The sequence below is a fragment of the Mytilus californianus genome, unplaced genomic scaffold, assembly GCF_021869535.1.
Source record: "Mytilus californianus isolate M0D057914Y unplaced genomic scaffold, xbMytCali1.0.p SCAF_2, whole genome shotgun sequence".
Lineage (NCBI taxonomy): Eukaryota > Metazoa > Mollusca > Bivalvia > Mytilida > Mytilidae > Mytilus > Mytilus californianus.
This window is the reverse complement of record NW_026262668.1, coordinates 62,190,746-62,214,501: the sequence shown is the minus strand read 5'-3', so window position 1 is coordinate 62,214,501 and position 23,756 is coordinate 62,190,746. Positions and strand designations below refer to the sequence as shown.

General features: G+C 34.2%; 2 protein-coding genes and 1 long non-coding RNA gene across 3 annotated transcripts in view; 2 read left to right on the top strand and 1 right to left on the bottom strand.

Moving 5' to 3' along the window:
- LOC127730179 (sodium-dependent glucose transporter 1B-like) overlaps positions 1–23,756 on the top strand; it is a 168,572-nt gene that overhangs the window by 126,681 nt on the left and 18,135 nt on the right. The window lies entirely within an intron of this gene.
- Positions 73–23,756, top strand: part of LOC127730180 (sodium-dependent glucose transporter 1B-like) — a 39,711-nt gene continuing 16,027 nt past the window's right edge. The window contains exons 1-2 of the mRNA XM_052238443.1: positions 73–660; positions 20,364–20,649. Coding sequence (XP_052094403.1) covers positions 544–660; positions 20,364–20,649 — 403 coding nt within the window. The 5' untranslated portion in view covers positions 73–543. The remainder of the gene's footprint in view (positions 661–20,363; positions 20,650–23,756) is intronic.
- Positions 452–18,650, bottom strand: LOC127730183 (uncharacterized). The gene is made up of 5 exons (XR_007994991.1): positions 18,516–18,650; positions 17,873–18,158; positions 9,769–9,838; positions 9,208–9,411; positions 452–1,249 (listed from the first exon to the last, which is right to left on the bottom strand). It is a non-coding gene; the product is annotated as an uncharacterized LOC127730183 (long non-coding RNA).

The window sequence follows — 23,756 nt, the reverse complement described above, 5'->3', positions numbered from 1 at the left end:
TTTACTAACTGCTTAACAGTATATAAAATGGCTAGACGGTTGGGAAATTACTCAACACATTTCAGGTAAGAAAACAAGGATACTATAGCTAATAATTTTGTATTTTGCATAAAGCGTTAAAAATGTACACGCTCATAAGCATGATAAGATGGATAAATATATGTCATTTATTTGAAACGTAAGATTAATGTAAATCAATACACTCTCATAAGACGGATTAAACGAAAGTTTAATGTAAATCAATACACGTGTTTTTTCAAACAGACATCATATTAGAAATTATTGTATGGCGCGCCTAATTCACAGGCAGTTAACAAATATTTCTTTAATTTTAAAAGTACAGTATATATACTTTTAATTTGAAATTAACGATTATGCTAAATATAACTTCACGTGAATGGTATGCAGTTCTCAGTCGACTTACGTTACTAGGTAAAAAGTAAAACATAAATGTGAACTACTTTTTTATTTTTATATACATTTAAATTTTAAAGGTTTACAGAGTAATTCATCAAAGTGTTGAGCACTCACAGAGACCAAGAAATGTGTGAATCAGTGATGAATAACACTGGATCACTATTACATCGGCTTAAAACAGAACCAGAATACAGATTAAGATTTCTGACATTTCTGTGTTTGGTCTGGTCATTCTTCATCTTGGTGAGTGTTCTTTTAATTTTAAAGAAAAATCAAATACAGTAATTCAAGGGAAAAAAAAACACAGTCATTAATTCCATATCAGAATTATACGATGTTCGTCAATAAAGGGTCTAACTACTGGTGTCATGATGAAAAATAATTCTGTTAAAAGTTCTATTTTTCATTCACATCTATATTGCGTAAATGTCAATCTAGCTGCAACCTAACAAACATTAAACAGAAAACAGTTAACTTCTTTGTAAATGTTGCAACACTCAGGAAGTTTTGCAAGCCAGGCCAAAGGGAAAACTGCTGGGAACGTTATACATAAATACATAAAAACAACAAGAAACAATTGTGATATTATCTTGCCATTTGATTAGAAAGGATACGCAATAGATATTCATAAAATAGAGATCCATGCAATATAATACAAGGACATGACCTGTTTAAACATCATTTTTTGCTATATTTTATCACGACAGTTTCTGGTAGGTTATTTCAAGTCGTCCCACTGTAAACAAGATTAAGGTAGCAGGTATAAAGTAGATAGAGTAAAATTTTAAGGCACGTAATTTCTTCTTTCTTCTTCGTATATTCTTTGCGAAACCTGAAAAAAACGCAGACATTTTAACTGTGGTACTCGAAAAGTGAAATAGAAAGAAATTACTTGTCGTGTGTGCTAGAAACTTGCATATATTATTCAAGATAAGCTAGACGATTTAGTACAAACTGATATAATTTTTAAAAAAGAGAAAATTGATTTGATCGTATGGAATTATACTCGAAAAAAAATCAGGTCTGCACTATTAAAAAAGAAACGGACTGATTCACACGAAAACAAAATCTCAACAGGACGACATACTTATAATTATTGTGATTTATAGATCCAATACATCTAAAATGTTGACTAACTATTTTCTGTTTTAATGACTTGTAAAAGTCAGATTGTTAGTACTCCAGAACATTCATAATAAACACGATTTAGATCTATTTTGATAAGATTAAAATATATTTAAGTCCGATTTTTGCGTAATTTATGTGCGTACAGTGTCCGAGTAACACATTTCAAATGATTTTTTTTCCTATTTTCTGATCGCCTTGATATCTGCAAAAGGGACTTTTTTAGAACGTAAATAATATAACTAACGAAAAATCGTAGCTTCTTTATTATTATATGTAACATTTTTTCTACAAACTAAATTCAATCAGCGTACATGAAGTTCATGTCCATCCTGTTACCGCTACTTAAACCAGCCGTTAATTTTTTCTCCCTATGAATATTGAACTAGTCAGTGTTGATTTCAAAAGCGCAAAGTAACCTTAACATTTAACACAGCACGTTTCTTGTATAACAGTGTAGAGAAAAGAAATTTCAAGACATTTAGTGGAAAAAAATAGTGGGTACTTTTTTGTCATGTCTATGCTGTTACAAACATATAGATTAATTACAGCAATATTATACTTGTAAAAAGTGCAATAACGTGTTGGAAGCAAAAATCACAAAAAAAAAACATTATCACATCATCAAAGGGAGTAGTTATTTCACAACAGCATTCAAAAATGAAGAAATTTGTCTATCCTGTTACTTTGGTTGCTATGGTTACAGTAACAGGATAGACAATAGTAGACAGAAACGTCTTTAAAAAGTTTATAATAACATATAGTTGCACACATAATGAAATGTTTCGTTGTTTGAATTCATCTAAAGGTTAGGAATCTGATGTTCAGTAGTTGTCGTTTGTTGGTATGGTTCATAAGTGTTTCTCGTTTCCCGTATTTTATATTGATTAGACCGTTGGTTTTCCCATTTGAATGGTTTTACACTAGTAATTTTTAGGGCCCTTTATAGCTTACTGTTCGGTGTGAGCCAAGGCTCCGTGTTGAAGACCGTACTTTGACCTATAATGGTTTACTTTTATAAATTTTGACTTGGATGGAGAGTTGTCTCATTGGCACTCATACCACATCTTCTTATATCTAATAACGTCTTAATCTTCGCAATTTAGCATTTGCAGGTGCAATACTGCTCTCGGTAACAGGATAGACAAAAAGGTAACAGGATAGAACTTAATATAGTGATATATCATTAACGTACGTTCCTGTTACCAATAAAATAAAGACAAAAGTAAACCAACGTGCGAGGGATTTACTTGATGTTGGGTTTATTTGAAAGAGAGAACAAATGCTGATCATTTTTAATTGCTATCTTAGACTTGCATTACTGGTGGTTATTTTTATAACCTTTGAAAACCAATTTTTAGAGGCATTTTTCAGTACAACATGGAAAATTGGCAAATAATCTATTATTTCACAGAATGAATATATATAGAAGTTTTTACTCTTAAAAACCACCTTATTGGCTACAAAAAACAAGCTTAAAATTTTATCGAAACATAAGTTCTAAATAACCCGACATTTCTTTTGAACATGGTAACAGGAGAGACAAAATATTGCACCGCCTATCAGAAAAAGTTTCAATATATTCTTGAATCTTTTTATATGTTGTTCTATAAGTACTTTTTGTTTTGATTTGCTTATGACGAGGGTTGTTTGAATAAGTAACTTTAAATCAATTTTGCAATTTCAAAATTCGACATTTTTTGAAAATGACCCATATATGATAACTGCAAGAACTTTATAATTTAAACTGTCTTATAAGAAGTGTCAGGTAGTAATATCTAATGAATAAATAACGACAGTCATTTACAAAAACTGTTTTATTAGTATTGATAAATATGATCTTAAGATAAAGTCCCTGAAATAACGCGGTAAACGTAGTCGAACAAATACACTTAATACCATATACTGCAGCTGTGCAATTTGCGCAGTCAAATTGCATTGACCGTATAATCATTTGTGATATACAGTCACTGATCATATATATCTCCTTGTTTATGACGTTGACAATACGTTTCCGTAGAGTTTTATTTATGACGTCATTAGAAATACAGGTTCGCAGACTTTTACGTTGTTCACTCCAAATTAAAAAATGATGGTTTTTACCCTAAATATCTTATTTGGAAGAGTTGTAAGAGTTGCAGTATATAAAGAATAACCATACATTTTCTCAAAATATAAATTTTATTTGTACTCGGAACAGGATAGAAATGCTCGACAAAGTCCCGCTTTCTATCTGTTTCTAAGCCTTGTACAAATAAAATTTATATTTCGAGACAATGTATGGGTATTCTATATGCATCAATAAATTATGTCTATAATGGAAGACGTCAGTCTATATATAAGATTAGAACTAAGTTGTAAAGTTTTCCTTGTCTCTTTGAACTTAGTCTAACCTGTGACATAATATATATATTGTAAGTATACTATTCCTAGGTAAAACCGCGTAAACGAAGTAATGTATATTTTGTTGTATTTAGGGATGGATCCTTGGACAATTTGGGCCATCAATTTTTTTTATTATTTTTGATTTTTTTCTTCGGACAAGAAAAGGGGTGGGCTTATCTCGCCCCGTTAACACAAAGATAACAATAGGTAATTACTGGGGGTTTGGGCTTATTATTGCCTTTATTCTATCAACTTCAATCTAAATTTCTTTGCCACTTCTTCTATGTCTTTCTTTCTTTCTTCCGTAAGCAAGAAGTTCCTTTTGTTTTTAACATCTAGCCAATGTTCGTGACTCCTCATTATTTCTCTGTGGAAGACTGGGTCTTTTTTTTTTCTCTACTAGTTTATAAGGAGCCAGTTGTTCTGAATAGACTAGAATGAAATTCTCTTCCTTTTTCACCCGGAAAAAATAGGTCTGTTGAGGTAAGTCTATAGAGTTACTTTATCTACCCTGGGTCTTGAATGTCGTAGTGGCTTTGTTTTTTCCAATCCTGAAGTGGTCGTAAGTCGACCCTCAGCACCTGTTAAGCAGGCGGGATCTTTAGGTTTCGTACAGGGTAGGTTTCTGTCTACGAGGGAAGTTTCTGTCGGCTGTTCCTTTGCGTTTGATTCCTCTGGGGGTTGAGTGGAAGTCTCTACCAGCTCACCGGTGTTGATGGTGTAAACGGCGTCGGGTCATTATATATGTCTTCTTTTTGAGCGGTATTTCCTATCTCATTAAGCGATGGCATGGATTTCCTAGCTATGAATGCTTCAAGGCGGCGATTGCTTCTGTCAGCCCTGGCTTTCGATGACCTTTACCGAGTCTTTGTTGTTGTGGTTGGTGTCTCGACATGCTCCACATTTTTGGATTTCTTCCATCTTATTACGAGTTTGTAATTTCCTTTCTGTGCTGAGAGATCCAAGTCGGCGGTTTGATGCTCAAGCAAGTGTAGGATTGATTGATTGATTGTTGGTTGCTTAACGTCCAGTGGCAAATATTTCATGCATATTCAGGACGAGAACAAATTAACAATAAATACAATAGGTAGGTTCTGTAATAGAGGCGGCTGGGATTGAGGTCGGAGAAATTTAGACTGCCACGGGAAATGAGGGTATATTGGATAGGGACAGAAATTTAGCCTTGCAACAGGTCACCTACGGACCCCTCAAAGAGTGTTGCAAGGGTTCTTAACGTGCAAAGAGCGTGGCACTCTCTTTACACGAGGCATCGGATTTAACGTCCCCATTCTGACCGGACGTGGCTGCAAATTTGTACATCCCGCACAGCCAAACGGACGCCCCACTTTAGCACGGGTTTTACTGCCGGTCGGAGGAAGACCAATGGTGACCATACTTCTATTCCCCAGTCACCCTTGGGGGGAGCAAGTGTAGGATGGTAAAAATATCTCCAGTTAATAGTGGAGGTGAGCATGGCTCAATACTCGTTGTCATATCAATTCAGCTGACATGTTTAACTAATTGCATTGGATTAGTCAAATAAAATATATATTTCGAGACAATGCATGCTTATTCCGTATGCATCAATAAATTATGTCTATTATGGAAGACGTCAATCTATATATAAAATTAGAACTAAGTTGTAAAACTTTCCTTGTCTCTTTGAACTTAGTCTAACCTGGGACATACTAGAATCATGTGCAAAACAGTGTAGCCGAGACCATTGATTGGCGCGCTAAAATATCCCATTGACTGGGTCAGATTAGGTGAACGTTCGTCTGTAACGCCCACAACTAACGACGTATTTATTATAAACATTTAAACTGTGGGGTTGCCAAAGGGTCTCAGTATATATACGAACTACAGTGCACAGTATATTATATACATATTTTATTTGGGATCATAAAATGTACGAAGTCGTCCATTACTATGTAAATTGGGTCGATTAAAAAAAAAGCTGAATATGTTTCTGTTGCCAAGGATTTTTCACAAGTATAGTAGTTAGCAGAAAAGTTCACCAAACTATACATTTTACCTATTCAAAAACGTAAGTGCAAATTTCACAAGGCTTGATCCAAATTGCCTTTTTACTGTCTAATAACTTGCAAGTACGAAAAAGACAAGAAAGAAGTATATTTTGTCTATATGTTTTGTGTTTGCACACTTTTTAAAGTTGATCATGCATTCGTTCTAAAATAAAATTTTGACCAGATAAAAGTTTAAAGATGACATAATTGGACAACCGCAATTGTTAAATCGCTTTGACGTCCGAAAAAAAAGATAATAATCAACACATGCATTGTAACTTTTAAAGCCAGTTACATTGTACACTGAACTGCGGCGAAGCTTAGCGAAAGGTCGTGCAACATAATCAGTCAAACAAACTTTATTAGATTAACTCGTTAAGGAACGATCGTTTTCATTGGTCAATTCAAACCTTCGACCTCACACCTGCGAAAATAGAACACGCGTACTGTAAAGCTGAATGGACTGATCAGTATTCACGTAGCCGGTCAAGGTCGTTAAAAACTTCCATCGTCGTATTCACGTACATGATTGTGTTCTTGATTATCCCATGGCAATTCTAGCTTTTATACATGTGCATGTAAAATTTTAAACTTTAATCTTAACAGTCACGTCGAAATATTTAATTCAACTGTCTCCTCTCAATTGGTTCTGGATTAAGGGAGCTACCATTTTATTTTGATTGGGGGTGGGGGACTTGGATGAAACATTTTGTCCTGCATTTTTTTTAGTTGTTATCTCTGTCCTGTCTTTCTATTTTTCAGTCTGTTAGGTCCTGACTATATTTATTAGTTTATCCTGATTTTTTTTACATAAATCGTCATCCTGCCTTTTTTTTGTCAAGTTGCTCACCCTGCCTTATCTTTTATTCAATGGACTTGATGAATTAACGTTGTACTTGAAATGAAACCGTACTTAGATATAAGAAGATGTGGTATGAGTGCCAATGAGACAACTCTCTATCCAAGTCAAAATTTATAAAAGTAAATCATTATAGGTCACAGTACGGTCTTCAACACGGAGCCTTGGCTCACACCGAACAGTAAGCTATAAAGGGCCCCAAAAAAATTATAGTGTAAAACCATTCAAACGGGAAAACCAACGGTCTAATCTATATAAAAAACGAGAAACGAGAAACACTTATGAACCACATCAACAAACGACAACTACTGAACATCAGATTCCTGACTTAGGACAGGTGCAAACAAATGCAGCGGGTTTAAACGTTTTAATGGTACCAAACCTTCACCCTTTTTCTGAAACAATAGTGTAACATCACAACATAGAAAGACACACTATAAAATATCAACTGAAATAGCTTAACTCAATCAAAGGACATATTTACACCATTGAACATACACTGAACAAATAAATTTAACCTATGACACAATGTAAATGTAAAATAAATAAACTAAGGGAAGAATAATAAAAGTAACATGTTATATCGGTAAGAAATGTTAAACATTTAAAGAAAAACAATATGCTCGAACAAAAATACCATCCATTTGCAATAACTTTAAACACAGGTAAATGAAAATAATTATGTTGTTAGGTATACGTGTACAGTACCAATAGAGAAAGGAAATATTTTTACAAAATAAATAATTTTGAATACAAAGTAAATAAACTAAGGGAAGAATAATAAAAGTAACATGTTATATCGGTAAGAAATGTTAAACAATTAAAGAAAAACAATATGCTCGAACAAAAATACCATCCATTTGCAATAACTTTAAACACAGGTAAATGAAAATAATTATGTTGTTAGGTATACGTGTACAGTACCAATAGAGAAAGGAAATATTTTTACAAAATAAATAATTTTGATGTTCATAGTACAAAGTGAAAATTTATAGTTATACCAAACACTTATCAAAGCTGGTATATAGACCAGATATAACCCTGAATAACATTAAATAACAAAAAAGCAATACAATTAGTATCAACAGGTTAAATAAACAAGAAAGTACGATTTGAGAGTACTCGCAGTTACTGACAGCTAGTTAAAAGCCAAAAAAATTAATAATAAAAAATCATGCATCAGAGACTAAATTCAACTAAAACACATCCCAGGGATTTAGTATTTTAACGTCATGGACAGTCAAAGAAGACATGACTAGTGCAATGCCAAAAATAAATGTATCGACAGACAGTAGGATAGTTAGGAGTTTAACTTCTTTATAGATCTAAACGAACGTGGGTGTGTCTTTATACATCCCACTTGAAAAAAAATACAAATTTAGGTATGTTTTAATTTGCTGATGACAAAATCGATATTAGTGCCAATGTAAACTATGTTCAAAGATCTAATTACAACATTGGTAAGATAACCTTTACTAATAAGCCTGTTTAAAGGTTCGATGAGTTTACACGGATCACATAGTGATTTCCGCGCTTTAAGTACAATATTACCGTAAAATTTAGGATGTGAAATACCGTTTTTAATCAGTTTTCTACAAGTACAGCCAAATTTACTAATCAAATCTTTGTATCTATGAAAGAACTTAGCAAAAGTTTAACTACAAAAATAAGCAAATTACATACTAAAGATATTGCTCGATTTTTATAGTAAATGGGTTTGTGTTATAAACTGTCATGTTCATTATTCATATTCTTTCATAAGTTTTAGGATAGTGTGATTTTTTTTCTGATTTAGTTTACTTGATTTTGAAAAAAAAATCCCGAAATTCTAAGTAAATTCAGAACATGTAACAAGCCATGCTTTGTTTAGAGAAAAAATGGAGATGGCAAACCATGGCACAGTGGAAGGAAATGTACTTTATAAACTCCAGCGATATACTTCCTTAATTTATAATTAACTGTTTTGCTATCCTCGGTTGAAAATTATATATTGTAAATATTTAAATAGTTGCATAGAAAACAACCAGTTTTAAACAGTGTGGTTATTCACTAAATGTATTGATAAAAGGTGACTCCATTTTTGTACACACTTTTACAGTAGTCATCCTTAATTTCTTAATATTTCGTTTATAAGTTTATCATACATGTATGATTTTGTATTTCATTTTAAATACGCACGCATGCCACACGTTACTTTGGCGGATAGTTCAACAGTGTTATGCAAAGCTCCATTCTTACGGTATGAAATTAAAGGATAAATTTTCAACCAATTAAAATCGAAAACAGTACATTTATATAGTTCCTTATAAACTACGACATTTCTCACAAGTATTTATTTATTTTTTAGTTCCACACATGCAAAAATAAAATCTTCGCCGATGAAACATTTCAAACCTTTTTACACCAACATGCCTTCACTGAATTCATTTGAGTTTCGTGGTGACCATGATAGTATATTGCATAGTACATCTATATTCACGTGCACACATGTAGTCAGGTGGTTTTCTGGGTTTTGTAGAAAACACAAATAAAACACTTCTCAGGTTTTGGATTCGTTTTTTATTACGACATGGAAAATAATTGGTAACAAAAAAGACCCTGTAATGAAATATAAAATTATAAACAACGGTTCAAGAATAATAGCATGAGTACAATGAGAACTCAATGAATTTCCAATTAAAATAAATTATACAAGTTCTGAACCTTTTCTCTATTTCATTATTCTAACAAAATATGTTAATGTAATATAATTGAATTAAATCGCTTATTGATTTTACAAACTATTCAATTATGTAATAATGTCTTGAAAATATAATTACATGCAAAACTAGATTCTACACGAAACAAACTAAATGACTAATGTTAAGCAAAGGCAAAGCAATTAAAAATAAGCATAAGCAAACAAAATAATAAGCATTGATAGCAAAAACATATAAAACCAAACTCAATGCTTACCTCACACTTAGATGCAAAGGTCAAAACAATAGGATCAAATCAAACATGACTCATCAAAACATGGTAACACCTGAATATAAAATAAAGATTATAACTATTGTGCCCCAAAATGCACAATTACAAAAATACACAGATTGTACATGAAATCCTACTTTTAATTAATATTTACTAGTTTTATGATAAAAATACTATTCAGATAGTTTATATTAATATTTAATGGTTTTAAAAAGTAACTCATATAAGTTTTAATACTTTTATAGTTTTTAACCATTTAATCAATTTAGCTGTATTATCCGTCAGTCAATCAATCATTCATCTCAAATACACTAGAATTATTAAATAAATGATAATTAAATATATGTTAGTAATCATAACTACCTAAATGAAGAATATGGTGACAAAGTAAACAGTAGCTGAATATAAAGTCTCCAATGGACATCAGCATATAAATTATTTTGTATATCTCAAAATGTCTGCCTTCATGCTGAATACAAATCAATAGGAATACTTTTTTAAAGAACAAAGATTTCCCTCCACAGATATACATGTGATTTAAATGACCAATGAGAAAGGACAAAGTGACCAACACTGACCATCAATACAATGAATAAACATTTAAAGGGTTCACATACCAGAACTCAGGTCATCACCTTAATTAGCATATAAAGATAAACAAAACAGCATGTTTTCATTCTTTTATTATTGAAATAAGATACTATTCTGTAAATAAGTAAACAGATCCAATAAATATGTTCCAATGGATATTTTATTATCAAAACAGTAATTTCAAACAGATCAAAGTACAATCCTGAAAGTTAAAAATATATATATACAAACCATTGAAATTTCACCCTTCCACATACTCCCCCCAGCTGGAAAATGACGTCTCGTCATTTCAGGTTGGAGCATGTGAAGAAGACTTCAGTATCTCTAAGATGGTCTTTCCTGCCTCAGACTGCAATCCTTCCAAAAATCCTCTGTCTGACAGTGAAGTGATGCATTGCACCTTCTTTTCCCAATCTGGTAAAGGTGGCCTCTGTGCAGACTTTGTCATATCGAAATCTCCTGATCTGAACCGGAGGGGAACTCTCTGTTCTCTGGTGGAACGACGTGGTTGAACTGGTTGCTCATCATCAGATTCTATATCAGTATTCTGAGCTGTTTCCTCATCAGGCGGTTCCTCCTAAACAGTCTCATCAGTTGAAGCGCTTCCTTCCTGTACGAGTTCGACATCATCTGTGATACCAGTAGTACCCACAGATGACTGGGCGTCCCCTTCTGTCTCACTCGTATCTAAGACATCCTCATCAGCATAACTAGGTACACTATGTTCAGTGATGGATGGATCACTGACAATACCAGTTCTTGTGATGACTCTATAATCCCATTCTGACTCCTCATCTGAATCTTCCTTTGAGTCAGGTTGGATAGTTCCCAGTTCCTGTGTCCTCTTGGCGGGTCTCTTTCTTGGTCTTGGCTTCGGTTTTTGAGTAGATGTAGGTTCTGGTGTGTCGCTAAGAAAACCAATTGGTAGCAGAAGGTTACGGTGGAGCGTCCTTGTACGTCCCTCTCCATTTTCCTTCCTGACCATGAATACAGGGATTTCTTCATTCTGTTGGCTTAGCACTGTGTAGGGATCCTGTTCCCATCTATCCGCCAACTTGTGTTTCCCTTCAAAGCTAACAATCTTTACCAATACTCTATCTCCTACTTTTACTGTCCCTCCTCGAACTCTGTTGTCGTAATGACTCTTTTGTTGATTTCTGGCCTTATTTGCAGATGTAATTGCCAACTCATGTGCCTGTGTGATTCTGTCCTTCAGATCTCTTATATACTTTGTTGTTATCTCTTGTTGGTTCTCTCTCAAGCCTAAAGCTGCATCAATCGGTAACCTAGGGTTACGTCCAAACATCAACATGTAAGGCGACTGTCCTGTACTCTCATGTCTGGTGGAGTTGTAGGCGAAAACCAATGGACTGACATGACTCTTCCAGTTGATCTTCTTGCTGGTGTCTAGTGAGCCAAGCATATCACACAGCGTTCGGTTGAACCGCTCACATTGTCCATTTCCCATAGGATGATAACTGGTAGTTCTTGACTTGGACATTCCTGTGATGGCACATAGTTCTTTAATGATGGTACTTTCAAAATTTGCCCCCTGGTCCGAATGAATTCTGTCTGGTATTCCATAGTGTAAGATGAAATTGTTGTAGAACGCATCCGCAACTGTCTTGGCTAGCTGGTTCTTGGTTGGAATTGCCATAGCAAATCTGGTGAAGTGATCCGTGATGACTAATAGGTGTTGATAGCCTCCCTTAGATGGTTCAAGGGTTAGGAAGTCCATGCACACTAACTCCAATGGTGATGTCGTTGATATACTTACCAATGGTGCACGTTGGTTGGTAGGTGACTTCCTACGGACACATCTTCCACATTCTTCTATCCATGTCTGTATATCCTGGTGCATTCCGGGCCAGTAAAACCTATCCTTGATCAGTGATGTTGTTCGATCTCTCCCAGGATGTCCCATGTCATTGTGTATGGCTTCCAACACAGTTGGTACATGTTCTAGGGGTAGTACCAGTTGACATCTTTCTTCTTCATTTACAAAGGTTACACGATGAAGTACCCCGTCATACAGTTTCAGATGGTTAAACTGCTTTAAGTATGGATTCGGTCCAATGTCTTTCCTGGTAGGCTTGGTGTTTTCTCTGACATACTCCACAATACGTTGTATGTCAGGATCCTGCTCTTGAACTTTCCTCCAGTCAACAATGTTACCAATTCCACTGCCTCTTAAATCAAGATCTTTCAGTACGGTATCTGATGTCAACGTAAGACTGTCAATGTAAGATTCTGGCATGGCTACATTACAGATGGCTTGGATGGAATCACTGCTGATGGGTAACCGACTAAGTGCGTCCGCATCTGCGTTGGTTCTGCCAGGTCTGTACTTGATGTCAAAAGTGAATGCTGCCAATCCTGCTAGCCAACGGTGTCCCGTGGCGTCTAACTTCGCAGATGTTAATACATAGGTGACTGGGTTGTTGTCCGTGTACACTGTGAAGTCTTGTCCATATAGGTAATCTCTAAACTTGTCACATACTGCCCATTTCAATGCCAGAAATTCTCTATTGTGTGGTGGATAGTTGCGTTCAGCCTTGTTGAGTCCTCGACTGGCATAACTGATGACTCTCTTCATTCCCTGTTGTTCTTGATAAAGAACTGCTCCTAAAGCATCTCCAGAGGCATCAGTATGAAGCTCATATGGTAATGAACCATCTGCATAACCAAGGATTGGTGCACTTACAAGGTGGTCTTTCAGTGTCTGGAATGCCTGTTGGTGTTCCTCATTCCACTTCCACTCTCTGGATGGCTTGGCTTTGTGCTTCTTCTTGTTTGGGACGGAATCAGGTCGGTCAAAGGTCGGCTGACTTTGCTGAAAGTCTGTATGAAGCGTCTGTAATAGCCGACAAATCCCAAAAATCTCCTGACTTCCTCTGGACTAGTTGGTGTTGGCCAGTCCACTACCTTCTCTGTCTTCTGTTGGTCTATTTCCACTCCTTCTTCTGATACCACGTGTCCTACATACTTTACCTTGCGTTTGAAGAATTCGCACTTGCTGGGGTTCAGCTTCAGATTGGCCTCTCTTATCCTCTCAAATACTAGGTGTAGATTATGTAAGTGCTCCTCGTATGTCCTACCATAAATGATGATATCATCAATAAAGATGCAACATATCTTCAGGTTGTAATCTGCAAGGCAATCCTCCATCAGTCTCTGGTATGTCGCGGAGAGTTTGTTAGTCCAAAAGGCATCCTGTTGAACTCGTAAAAGCCAAGAGGTCCTACAGAGAAAGCAGTACGCTCCTTGTGGTCTTCCAAAATCTCCACCTGATGGTAACCGGACTTCATATCGACGACTGAGAAGAATTTGCTGCCAGCACAGCAATCTAAAAGCTCTTCTATTCTCGGGAGTGCGTAACTATCATGTTTACTCTGCTTATTTAACTGTCTGTAATCCACACACATTCTTAGCTGTCCATTCTTCTTCCTAACGATGACAATAGCTGATGCGAATGGTGAATGTGATGGTCTGATAACTCCCATGTCCAAAAGTTGTCTTAGATGAGATCTAACTTCATCGTACATCGATGGTGGAATTCTTCTGTACCGGTGTTTAAATGGAGTCTCATCAAGCAGATCTATTCGATGTTTAACTCTGTTGGTGTGTCCTAAATCGTTGTCTCCTCTACTGAAAATGTCTGTGTATCTCAATATGAGTTGTTTCCCTTCATCAAGTTGTTCATCTGTGAGATCACTTTGGGTAATATCCACTTCTTCAAGTAACTTCAGATCTATTTCAGTTGTATTGGTTGGTTGTGCTTCAATAGTAACTGGTTGAACTTCACAAATTATGGCCTTTGGTGGTATGGTTATGGTTCTGGTTGTGATGTTTGATAGTCTGACTGTAAGTGTTCCATTTTCTTTGTACTGATAAGTCCTAAAAGTTGGTTCTGCATCAATTTCTCTGTAATCTTCTGCCAAAATAGTTGATTGAATGATAGATGGAGTTGTTTTGTAAGGTATCTCTTTGTCATAGTAGCCAGGAACTTCAGTGGTGGTATTCGGAAGTATGGTTATTCTTTTACATGTTCTTATTACTGCTACTCTGTTGTTGTTCTTGGTTAACTCTTTTTCCCTCATTGCTAGACATCTGAAGGTCATATACCATGGCGTTGTTAAAGCGGCATTCTGCAAGTATCTTGCTCCATATTCCTCCTTCAGATAAAACATCATGTTGTCTAAGATGTTGGTTCCAATTAAAGCTGGTATGTGTTGGCTATATCTGCTATCAGGTACTACTAGCATTACATGTTGGTTAGTGGTGTTGGTATTTCCAGGTATCTTGATATTAACCTCTATATATCCTGTATAGGGCAGCTGAGATCCTCCAGCGCATTCAACTTCCAAGATGCTATCTAGATTTTTCAATGGTACTGTTGCTGATAAGTGTTCGGTATAAAATGATTCTGCAATGGTCGATACGGTTGACCCTGTATCCAATAATGCTGATAATTTCCTCCCATTCAAAAATATAACAGTCTCAGTAGGTGTTCCAAATATTCCAGGTGGTGTCTTCACTATGTTGTTACTTACCTTGGGACCTGATGTTCTTCTGTTCAAGCCTAATGCTGGCCCCTCATAGGCATAGGCTTCCCGGAGTTTAAATTCTGTCTTGTGTGATATAATCTTACACGGCATCCTATCTGTATGTGCCCTTCTTGACCACAACGTCTACAAAGAATTGGGTAGTTTTGTTGATTGGTTTCTCCTTGTTGGTAATTTGGCTGCTGTTGTTGAGGTTGATTTGCAGTTTGTTGTTGTCCTTGCTGTCCATTGTACCATTGTCTACCTCTATTATAACCTCTGTTATTGCCTCTATAACCTCTAAAGTTGTTACCTCTATAATACTGTGACTGTTGCTGTGGTTGCTGCTGTTGTTGTTGTTGCTGTCTCAGTTCTGTAAACTCGTGAGTTAATTGCTGTACCATTCCCTTCAGCTCTTCATAATCATGTGTGTCTTCTTTGGTGGTAATAGTTGCTGCTTTGGCTGTATAAGGTTTCAACTTCTTTGGTTGATGATCTTTCTCCAATTGACGCAATGCTACTCTTAGTTGGTTGAAATCTTTAATGGTGTCATACTTGTATCCACTTATATCCTTAAGTTCTTGTCGTAAACCTGTCCATAACATGGCGTGTAACATGGAATTCATCTCTTTGTAACTGACAATGCCTGTCTCAAGTCCTTTTCCTAATATATCCTGTAATCTATTACTCCAAGTAGTAACATCTTCATCATCTCGCTGCCTTGCACTATAAAATTCCGCAAGTAGTTGTTCCTTGTTGTCTATGGTTCCATATACACTGTCTAATACTTCTATTATTTGGTCAATAGGTTTCTCGAATCCTTGATGCATGACTAATCTAGCTGCTGATCCTGTAAGTGATCGACGAATTGCAAATTCCTTTTGCTGTTTGCTGTAAGATGGATCCATGAGCATCATCTTAACATCATAACGCCAAATATCAAATGGTAAATCTCCTTTGTTGTCTCCACCCGAAAAGCATCGAACCTTAGGCGGGTTAGAAAATACTGTAGTTGATTTTTCTTGTTGTGGTTTCTCTTCTGGTTTTAACTTAGGAACTGTTCCTGTTTCTTTTGATGGTAGTGTCAAACTCATCTTGGTTGGTTTATTTTCCTTCTCAGATAATTTCTCTGCGTTGAAGTGACTTATCCATTCATTCAGTTCCTTTGCATTACTTCCTTTTGGTTTGAGACCCATGGATTCAAATGTATCAAACATCATCTTGAATTGTAATAATTCTTTCAGCGTAGGACTGGTTGGTTGCATTGGACTAGTTGGTTTCGTATCACCAGGTGAATCGCCTCCACTAGCCATGATGACGTCTTATACCAAATATCAAATACCAAATATCAAATATCAAATATGTACAAATAATCAAATGATAAACAAGTCTGAAAATAAAATACAACAATGTATGAACTGAATAATCAGTGTTGTATACTTACCTCTAGATCTGTAACTTTAATAAATTAAAGTCTGCAACACGGTCACCGATATAACCTAAATATACGGTCTACGCTCGCAATATCTACGTAAGTAATAAGTACTGAATCTAGTAAAACGTAAAAAAAAAATAATAATAGCCCACTCTGTATCAGTATAAACTAAGTATGTATCTGTAGATCTGATTTAATACTCTAATACAAGTCAAATAACTAAAACTCCTAGACTCTAAACTTCACTCAATGTATTAAACCTATCCCTAGCCTTCACACGAAAGAAAAGCAACTACCTGAATCCTATAGATGTATAAATATCAGCTGAAATTCAAAGTGACAATCAGGTATGCAGGGTGTGTAAGGTATTAGGTGATAATGATGTTAGTTTAAGGATACATGCAAGTGTGCGGATTCATTCAACTTTTGAACAAGTCGAGTCGTTTTATATCAATTATTAAGTAATTAAAATTTAATTTCTGAAATGATATAACTTTTAAAGTTCAAATACTCAAATCAAATTTTAAACTTTTATTTTTTAAATAAAGTTTAAGTAATTCAACCTTTTAAATTGCTATTATTTAAATCATGTACATGTATACACACTCAAGACAATAATAACAAAAGTCTAAGCATAAAACATCACAACATGTAAACATACACAAAAGCAACACAATATACAATATACTACACTACAACATATAACATATATATAATACCATATGCATACCAAGTATCAACACACAAAATATATATAAACACTAATATAGCACTATATTCTATGCGGTGTAAGTGTAAATGTTTGTGCGTATGTATGTGTATGTGTACGCAAGTTCACTGTGTGATTGTGAAACTAAATCGAACTAATCTTGTTTGCAGAGAAAAAAAAAAAAAATCTGCAAACTAAACTTAGTCTCAGGGTTTTCTAATCCTATAATATATATATCGCAATGTCTCAACTACATATACCCATCATTATGTTAATGCATGTAAATAATTTTGAAAAAAAATGTATGCAAATTAACAAAGTGTAACTAAGTTTAATGTATGTAAAAAAATAATCAGAACTGTATGCTGTAATGTATTGTAAACCCAAAAAAAAAATGTTTGTTTACATTAGACACGTGTACTTCCGGTTCCGGTCGTCGGTGACCTTGAACTTGGGTGTGTCTGTGGGTGGGGTCGGGTACGTAGGGGGTGACACTAATGTACAAACTCTATCAGAGACTAAGTTTACAAGTTTCACAAAACGTGTAAAAAAAATTCACAAAGTTCCAATCAAATGTCTATACTCAACACGGTATACTATAATCTAAGTGTTATTCAAGTGATAACGATGTGGCTCACTTGTTTAACAAAATAACAACACTGTTTCTAATGCACAAATTTTGACAGTCCAAATCGCTGTTGTTTTCTCAAAATTACTATGTTATTTTACATAAATATCAACAAGTACTTCAAGCGGTGTTACACAAACATATAAGTAGATGAATGTAATACATAAAATATAAATGCAAACCTTTACAATGAATAAATATATCAATCTCAAGCAGTCAGTCTCTGCAGAAAACAAGTTTTTCCTTTTTCCGGATGTTGTGTAAATTTCGGTCGAGTGCACTGCTAAAAGATGTTATGCTGATCCCGGGCTAGTTTCCAATATTTCCGATAATCACAATAATCACGTTGGGCGCCATTTGTAGTCAGGTGGTTTTCTGGGTTTTGTAGAAAACACAAATAAAACACTTCTCAGGTTTTGGATTCGTTTTTTATTACGACATGGAAAATAATTGGTAACAAAAAAGACCCTGTAATGAAATATAAAATTATAAACAACGGTTCAAGAATAATAGCATGAGTACAATGAGAACTCAATGAATTTCCAATTAAAATAAATTATACAAGTTCTGAACCTTTTCTCTATTTCATTATTCTAACAAAATATGTTAATGTAATATAATTGAATTAAATCGCTTATTGATTTTACAAACTATTCAATTATGTAATAATGTCTTGAAAATATAATTACATGCAAAACTAGATTCTACACGAAACAAACTAAATGACTAATGTTAAGCAAAGGCAAAGCAATTAAAAATAAGCATAAGCAAACAAAATAATAAGCATTGATAGCAAAAACATATAAAACCAAACTCAATGCTTACCTCACACTTAGATGCAAAGGTCAAAACAATAGGATCAAATCAAACACGACTCATCAAAACATGGTAACACCTGAATATAAAATAAAGATTATAACTATTGTGCCCCAAAATGCACAATTACAAAAATACACAGATTGTACATGAAATCCTACTTTTAATTAATATTTACTAGTTTTATGATAAAAATACTATTCAGATAGTTTATATTAATATTTAATGGTTTTAAATATTAACTCATATAAGTTTTAATACTTTTATAGTTTTTAACCATTTAATCAATTTAGCTGTATTATCCGTCAGTCAATCAATCATTCATCTCAAATACACTAGAATTATTAAATAAATGATAATTAAATATATGTTAGTAATCATAACTACCTAAATGAAGAATATGGTGACAAAGTAAACAGTAGCTGAATATAAAGTCTCCAATGGACATCAGAATATAAATTATTTTGTATATCTCAAAATGTCTGCCTTCATGCTGAATACAAATCAATAGGAATACTTTTTTAAAGAACAAAGATTTCCCTCCACAGATATACATGTGATTTAAATGACCAATGAGAAAGGACAAAGTGACCAACACTGACCATCAATACAATGAATAAACATTTAAAGGGTTCACATACCAGAACTCAGGTCATCACCTTAATTAGCATATAAAGATAAACAAAACAGCATGTTTTCATTCTTTTATTATTGAAATAAGATACTATTCTGTAATTAAGTAAACAGATCCAATAAATATGTTCCAATGGATATTTTATTATCAAAACAGTAATTTCATACAGATCAAAGTACAATCCTGAAAGTTAAAAATATATATATACAAACCATTGAAATTTCACCCTTCCACACACACATGATACGATCTTTCGGGGACAATTTGCTCGTTTATGACACGTTATTTCTGAATGACCAAACGCTTAGCTACTTTATTTTCGTTTTATAGCATGAAAACAATAAAAGAGGAATGTGCAACCCATCATAAATTTGAAATGGATCAGTATTATGAGATCCTTATTATAAGTAACTACGACATTGTCAGGATAATAACCTAGCGTCAATATGAAAGAAATTAAAGTGGTTCATACATTCATCCGTATAAAAGCGGCACATGTATTTTATTTTATCCTTATATTTTTCATAGTACGGTACAAGTGCTGCATGCATAAAGATTATTACTTAACACAAATTATTAGTATAATATTTCGACCCCTCTATTTGAAATTCACAAAATACTTATTTAATTATTTCGACCAAAAATCATTGTTTTTTACGTTCGTAGTAACGTAGTACATTCCATTGTCGGTCACCTGTGTCAATTCACGTGCACACTACAATGTATTTAAATCTTTCGGCCAATGAAATGAGACGTTACAAGTTGTTTGTTTGTGATACGCCAGAATGTTATCAATGAATTATCAATCGCTAAACTTGACTGCATTTCAGTGTAAATCCTTTTTTTTTTTGGCTGAAAGAACGTGCGATATCATAAAAATTCATTATCAAAACATAACGAAAACACAAGTAAAGAACGTTTAAGTATTCAATATAAATCAAAACACAAAGGTTATTCCTGATTAGTTTTTCGAATTATTTTATTTAGGCGTTGAGACCCTTTGGTGACCCCACAGTTTAAATGTCTATAATAAATACATCGTGAGTTGTGGGCGTTACAGACGAACGTTCACCTAATCTGACCCAGTCAATGGGATATTTTAGCGCGCCAATCAATGGTCTCGGCTGCACTGTTTTGCACATGATTCTATATATATTGTAAGTATACTATTCCCAGGTACAACCGCGTAAACGAAGTAATGTATAATATTTTGTTGTATTTAGGGATGGATCCTTGGACAATTTGGGCCATCAATTTTTGATTTACAGTACATCACTAACACAGATTTAGAGGGAGCATCATTTTACTACATATCACATAATGTAGGGTATCTGATTGGTTCGTTGATAAGCGGGGTTCTGATTGGTAGATGTGATTGCAATTTCCTGTTGTTTATAACGATGTGCATCTATGGTATTTCTGTATTCGCCATACCGTGGTGTTTCCTGTCATCAATAATGTTAGTAGCGCAGGCAATTAGGGGCCTATCAGGAGGCCTTCTAGATACAGGTAAGTCCATTAAAAATATTTAGAAAACTTGTCACTTAACGAATAATACAGATTGCACACGACACTTGTTTTCATCAGATATACGAGGGGGGCAAGGGGGTTTAACTGTTATGCTGTTTTGGGGCAATTTAATTCTTTAATTGTTATCTGTTATTCTGAAAATATAATTCCTGTTATCTGTTATTGTCTTATTCCTTGTTAGCTGTTATTGGACTATTAGTTTTTTTGTTATCTGTTATTGTGAGAATGTATTTGCTGTTAACTGTTATTGAAAATTGAAATGTTAGCATTTTGACAGCCAATCTTCAGTAGAAATTGAATAGGGATCTTTCCACTAGTAACCTGGTGGTCCCGTATTCGGAGAAGGATTCAATTAACATATTTATAGACATTTGAATAGGTTTACAGTACACTAGTCATTTTGGGGCCCTTTATGGCTTGCTGTTCGGTGTGAGCCAAGGCTCCGTGTTGAAGACCCTACTTTGACCTATATTAATGGTTTACTTTTACAAATTGTGACTTGGATGGAGAGTTGTCTCATTGGCACTCATACCACATATTCTTATATTTAATCACAGACCATCAAATAAACATTTTAATATTAGTTTGGTCCAGGACCATTAAAGTATATATTATTATTATCCTTTGTAATAAATTCCTTTTTCTATGAACATGTATTTAGAATTATCTTGATTTTTACGTATAGGGATAACGATCCTTGTTTCTCTGTATGTGCATATTAAATTCGAACAATTCTTTTAAAATATTACAAAAATTCGTAAGGGTTCCGCGGAAACCAGTACTAGTGTCTCGCCTACTTTTGATGTTAGTCGCAGGCTCAACAAAATGGGTAATGTGTCCATGGGACACAGATGCTGCCCCCACTAGCATATCATATACAGTTATAAAGGGACATAACTGAAGAACAGTAAAAGTGACCCTACCCAAATTTGTACTTGATCTGAGTTTTGTGGTAATACGTATGGTATATAAGTTTCATAAAATTTGGTTGATACAAACTAAATTTACTCGGAGAACGGAAACGAAAAATTCAGCAATTTTTTCATTTGTAAAGGGGCATAACTCTAGAAAATTTAGCGACAACCCAAAGTTCAAAGTTGATCTGTATTTTGTGGTAATAAGCATTGTGTACAAGTTTCATAGCAGTTGGTTGAGGCAAACTAAAGTTAGAGAACGGAAATTAAAAAATCAGCAATTTTTATACGACCGCAAAAAAATTTTTGTGGTCGTATATTGGTATGACGTTGGCGTCGTCGTCGTCGTCGTCGTCGTCGTCGTCGTCGTCGTCCGAAGACGCATTAGTTTTCGCACTCTAACTTTAGTTTAAGTGAATGGATCTCTATGAAATTCTACCATAAGGTTCAATACCACAAAAGGAAGGTGGGGATTGATTTTGGGGGTTATGGTACCAACAGTTAAGGAATTAGGGGCCAAAAATAAGCATTTTCTAGTTTCCAGACAATAACTGTGGAACGGTGTATGGATCTCTCTGAAATTATACTACAAGTTTCCATACCACAAAGGGATGGTAAGAATTTGCTTTGGGGGGTTATGGCTCAAACCGTTTAAGAATTAGGGGCAAAAAAGGGGGAAAAACAAGGTTGTCCTGGTTAATGGACAAATACTTTAGTACAAAACATAATTTAAAGCAGTGTAAGGGAGATAAATCAAATACATCATTGAAATTATCTCCCTTACACTGCTTTTAAATTATGTATAAAGTAATGGTTAATGAACAATTAAGATAATTTAAAACAGTGTAAGGGAGGTAATCCAAATACAATGTTTTGGTTACTTCCCTTACACTGCTTGTAAATTATGTTTAAGGAAATGCATATTTATAAAGGAAGACCAGTAAAAATATCTGCAAATGTTGCATCTTTTTTTTTTACAACAAAATCCATATGAAAGATTTGACACTATATTTTAAATTCTATTATAAAATAGATTAAGTTTGCACTATGGTAAATTTAAATGGGTAATTATGGTTGCAAACTCAATTGGAAATTTGAATTGAGATTATGACCATATCTTGAGGGAAAGAATTTTTTTGGGGAAAAAAGGGGGGGTGGGTTTAATGAAATTGTGGGGGGTCAATTTTTTCTCATTTCAGATTTCAGAAATTAAAAAGAATTATTCTTCAAATATTATTTTTTTTTCAAATTTCAAATATTGAAAAATTTCAAGAAGTAATCTTTAATTGGACAGTATGGCGCATTAGATTTGTAAAATCTTTGACCACATTTATTTATTTGTTATGCCGAATCTAACCTTGTATTTAGATTTTTAATTTTGGGTCCAGTTTTCAAATTGGTCTACATTAAGGTCCAAAGGGTCCAAATTAAACTTTGTTTGATTTTAACAAAAATTGAATACATGGGGTTCTTTGATATGCTGAATCTAAACATGTATTTAGATTTTTGATTTTTGGCCCAGTTTTCAAGTTGGTCCAAATTGGGGTCCAAAATTAAACTTTGTTTGATTTCAACAAAAATTGAATATATGGGGTTCTTTGATATACTGAATCTAACCATGTATTTAGATTTTTTATTTGTGGACCCCGCTATCAAATTGGTTCATATTGAGGTCAAAAGGGTCCAAAATTAAACTTTGTTTGATTTCAACAAAAATTGAATATACGGGGTTCTTTGATATGCTGAATCTAACCATGTATTTAGATTTTTGATTTTTGGGCCCCGTTATCAACTTTGTCCACATTGAGGTCAAAAGGGTCCAAAATTAAACTTAGTTTGATTTTAACAAAAGTTGAATTCTTGGGGTTCTTTGATATGCTGAATCTAAACATGTGTTTTGATTTTTGATAATGGGCCCAGTTTTCAAGTTGGTCCAAGTTGGGGTCCAAAATTAAACTTTGTTTGATTTCAACAAAAATTGAATATATGGGGTTCTTTGATATGCTGAATCTACACATGTATTTAGATTTTAGATTTTTGGCCCAGTTTTCAAGTTGGTCCAAATTGGGGTCCAAAATTAAACTTTGTTTGATTTCAACAAAAATTGAATATATGGGGTTCTTTGATATGCTGAATCTTACCATGTGTTTAGATTTTTTATTTTTGGGCCCG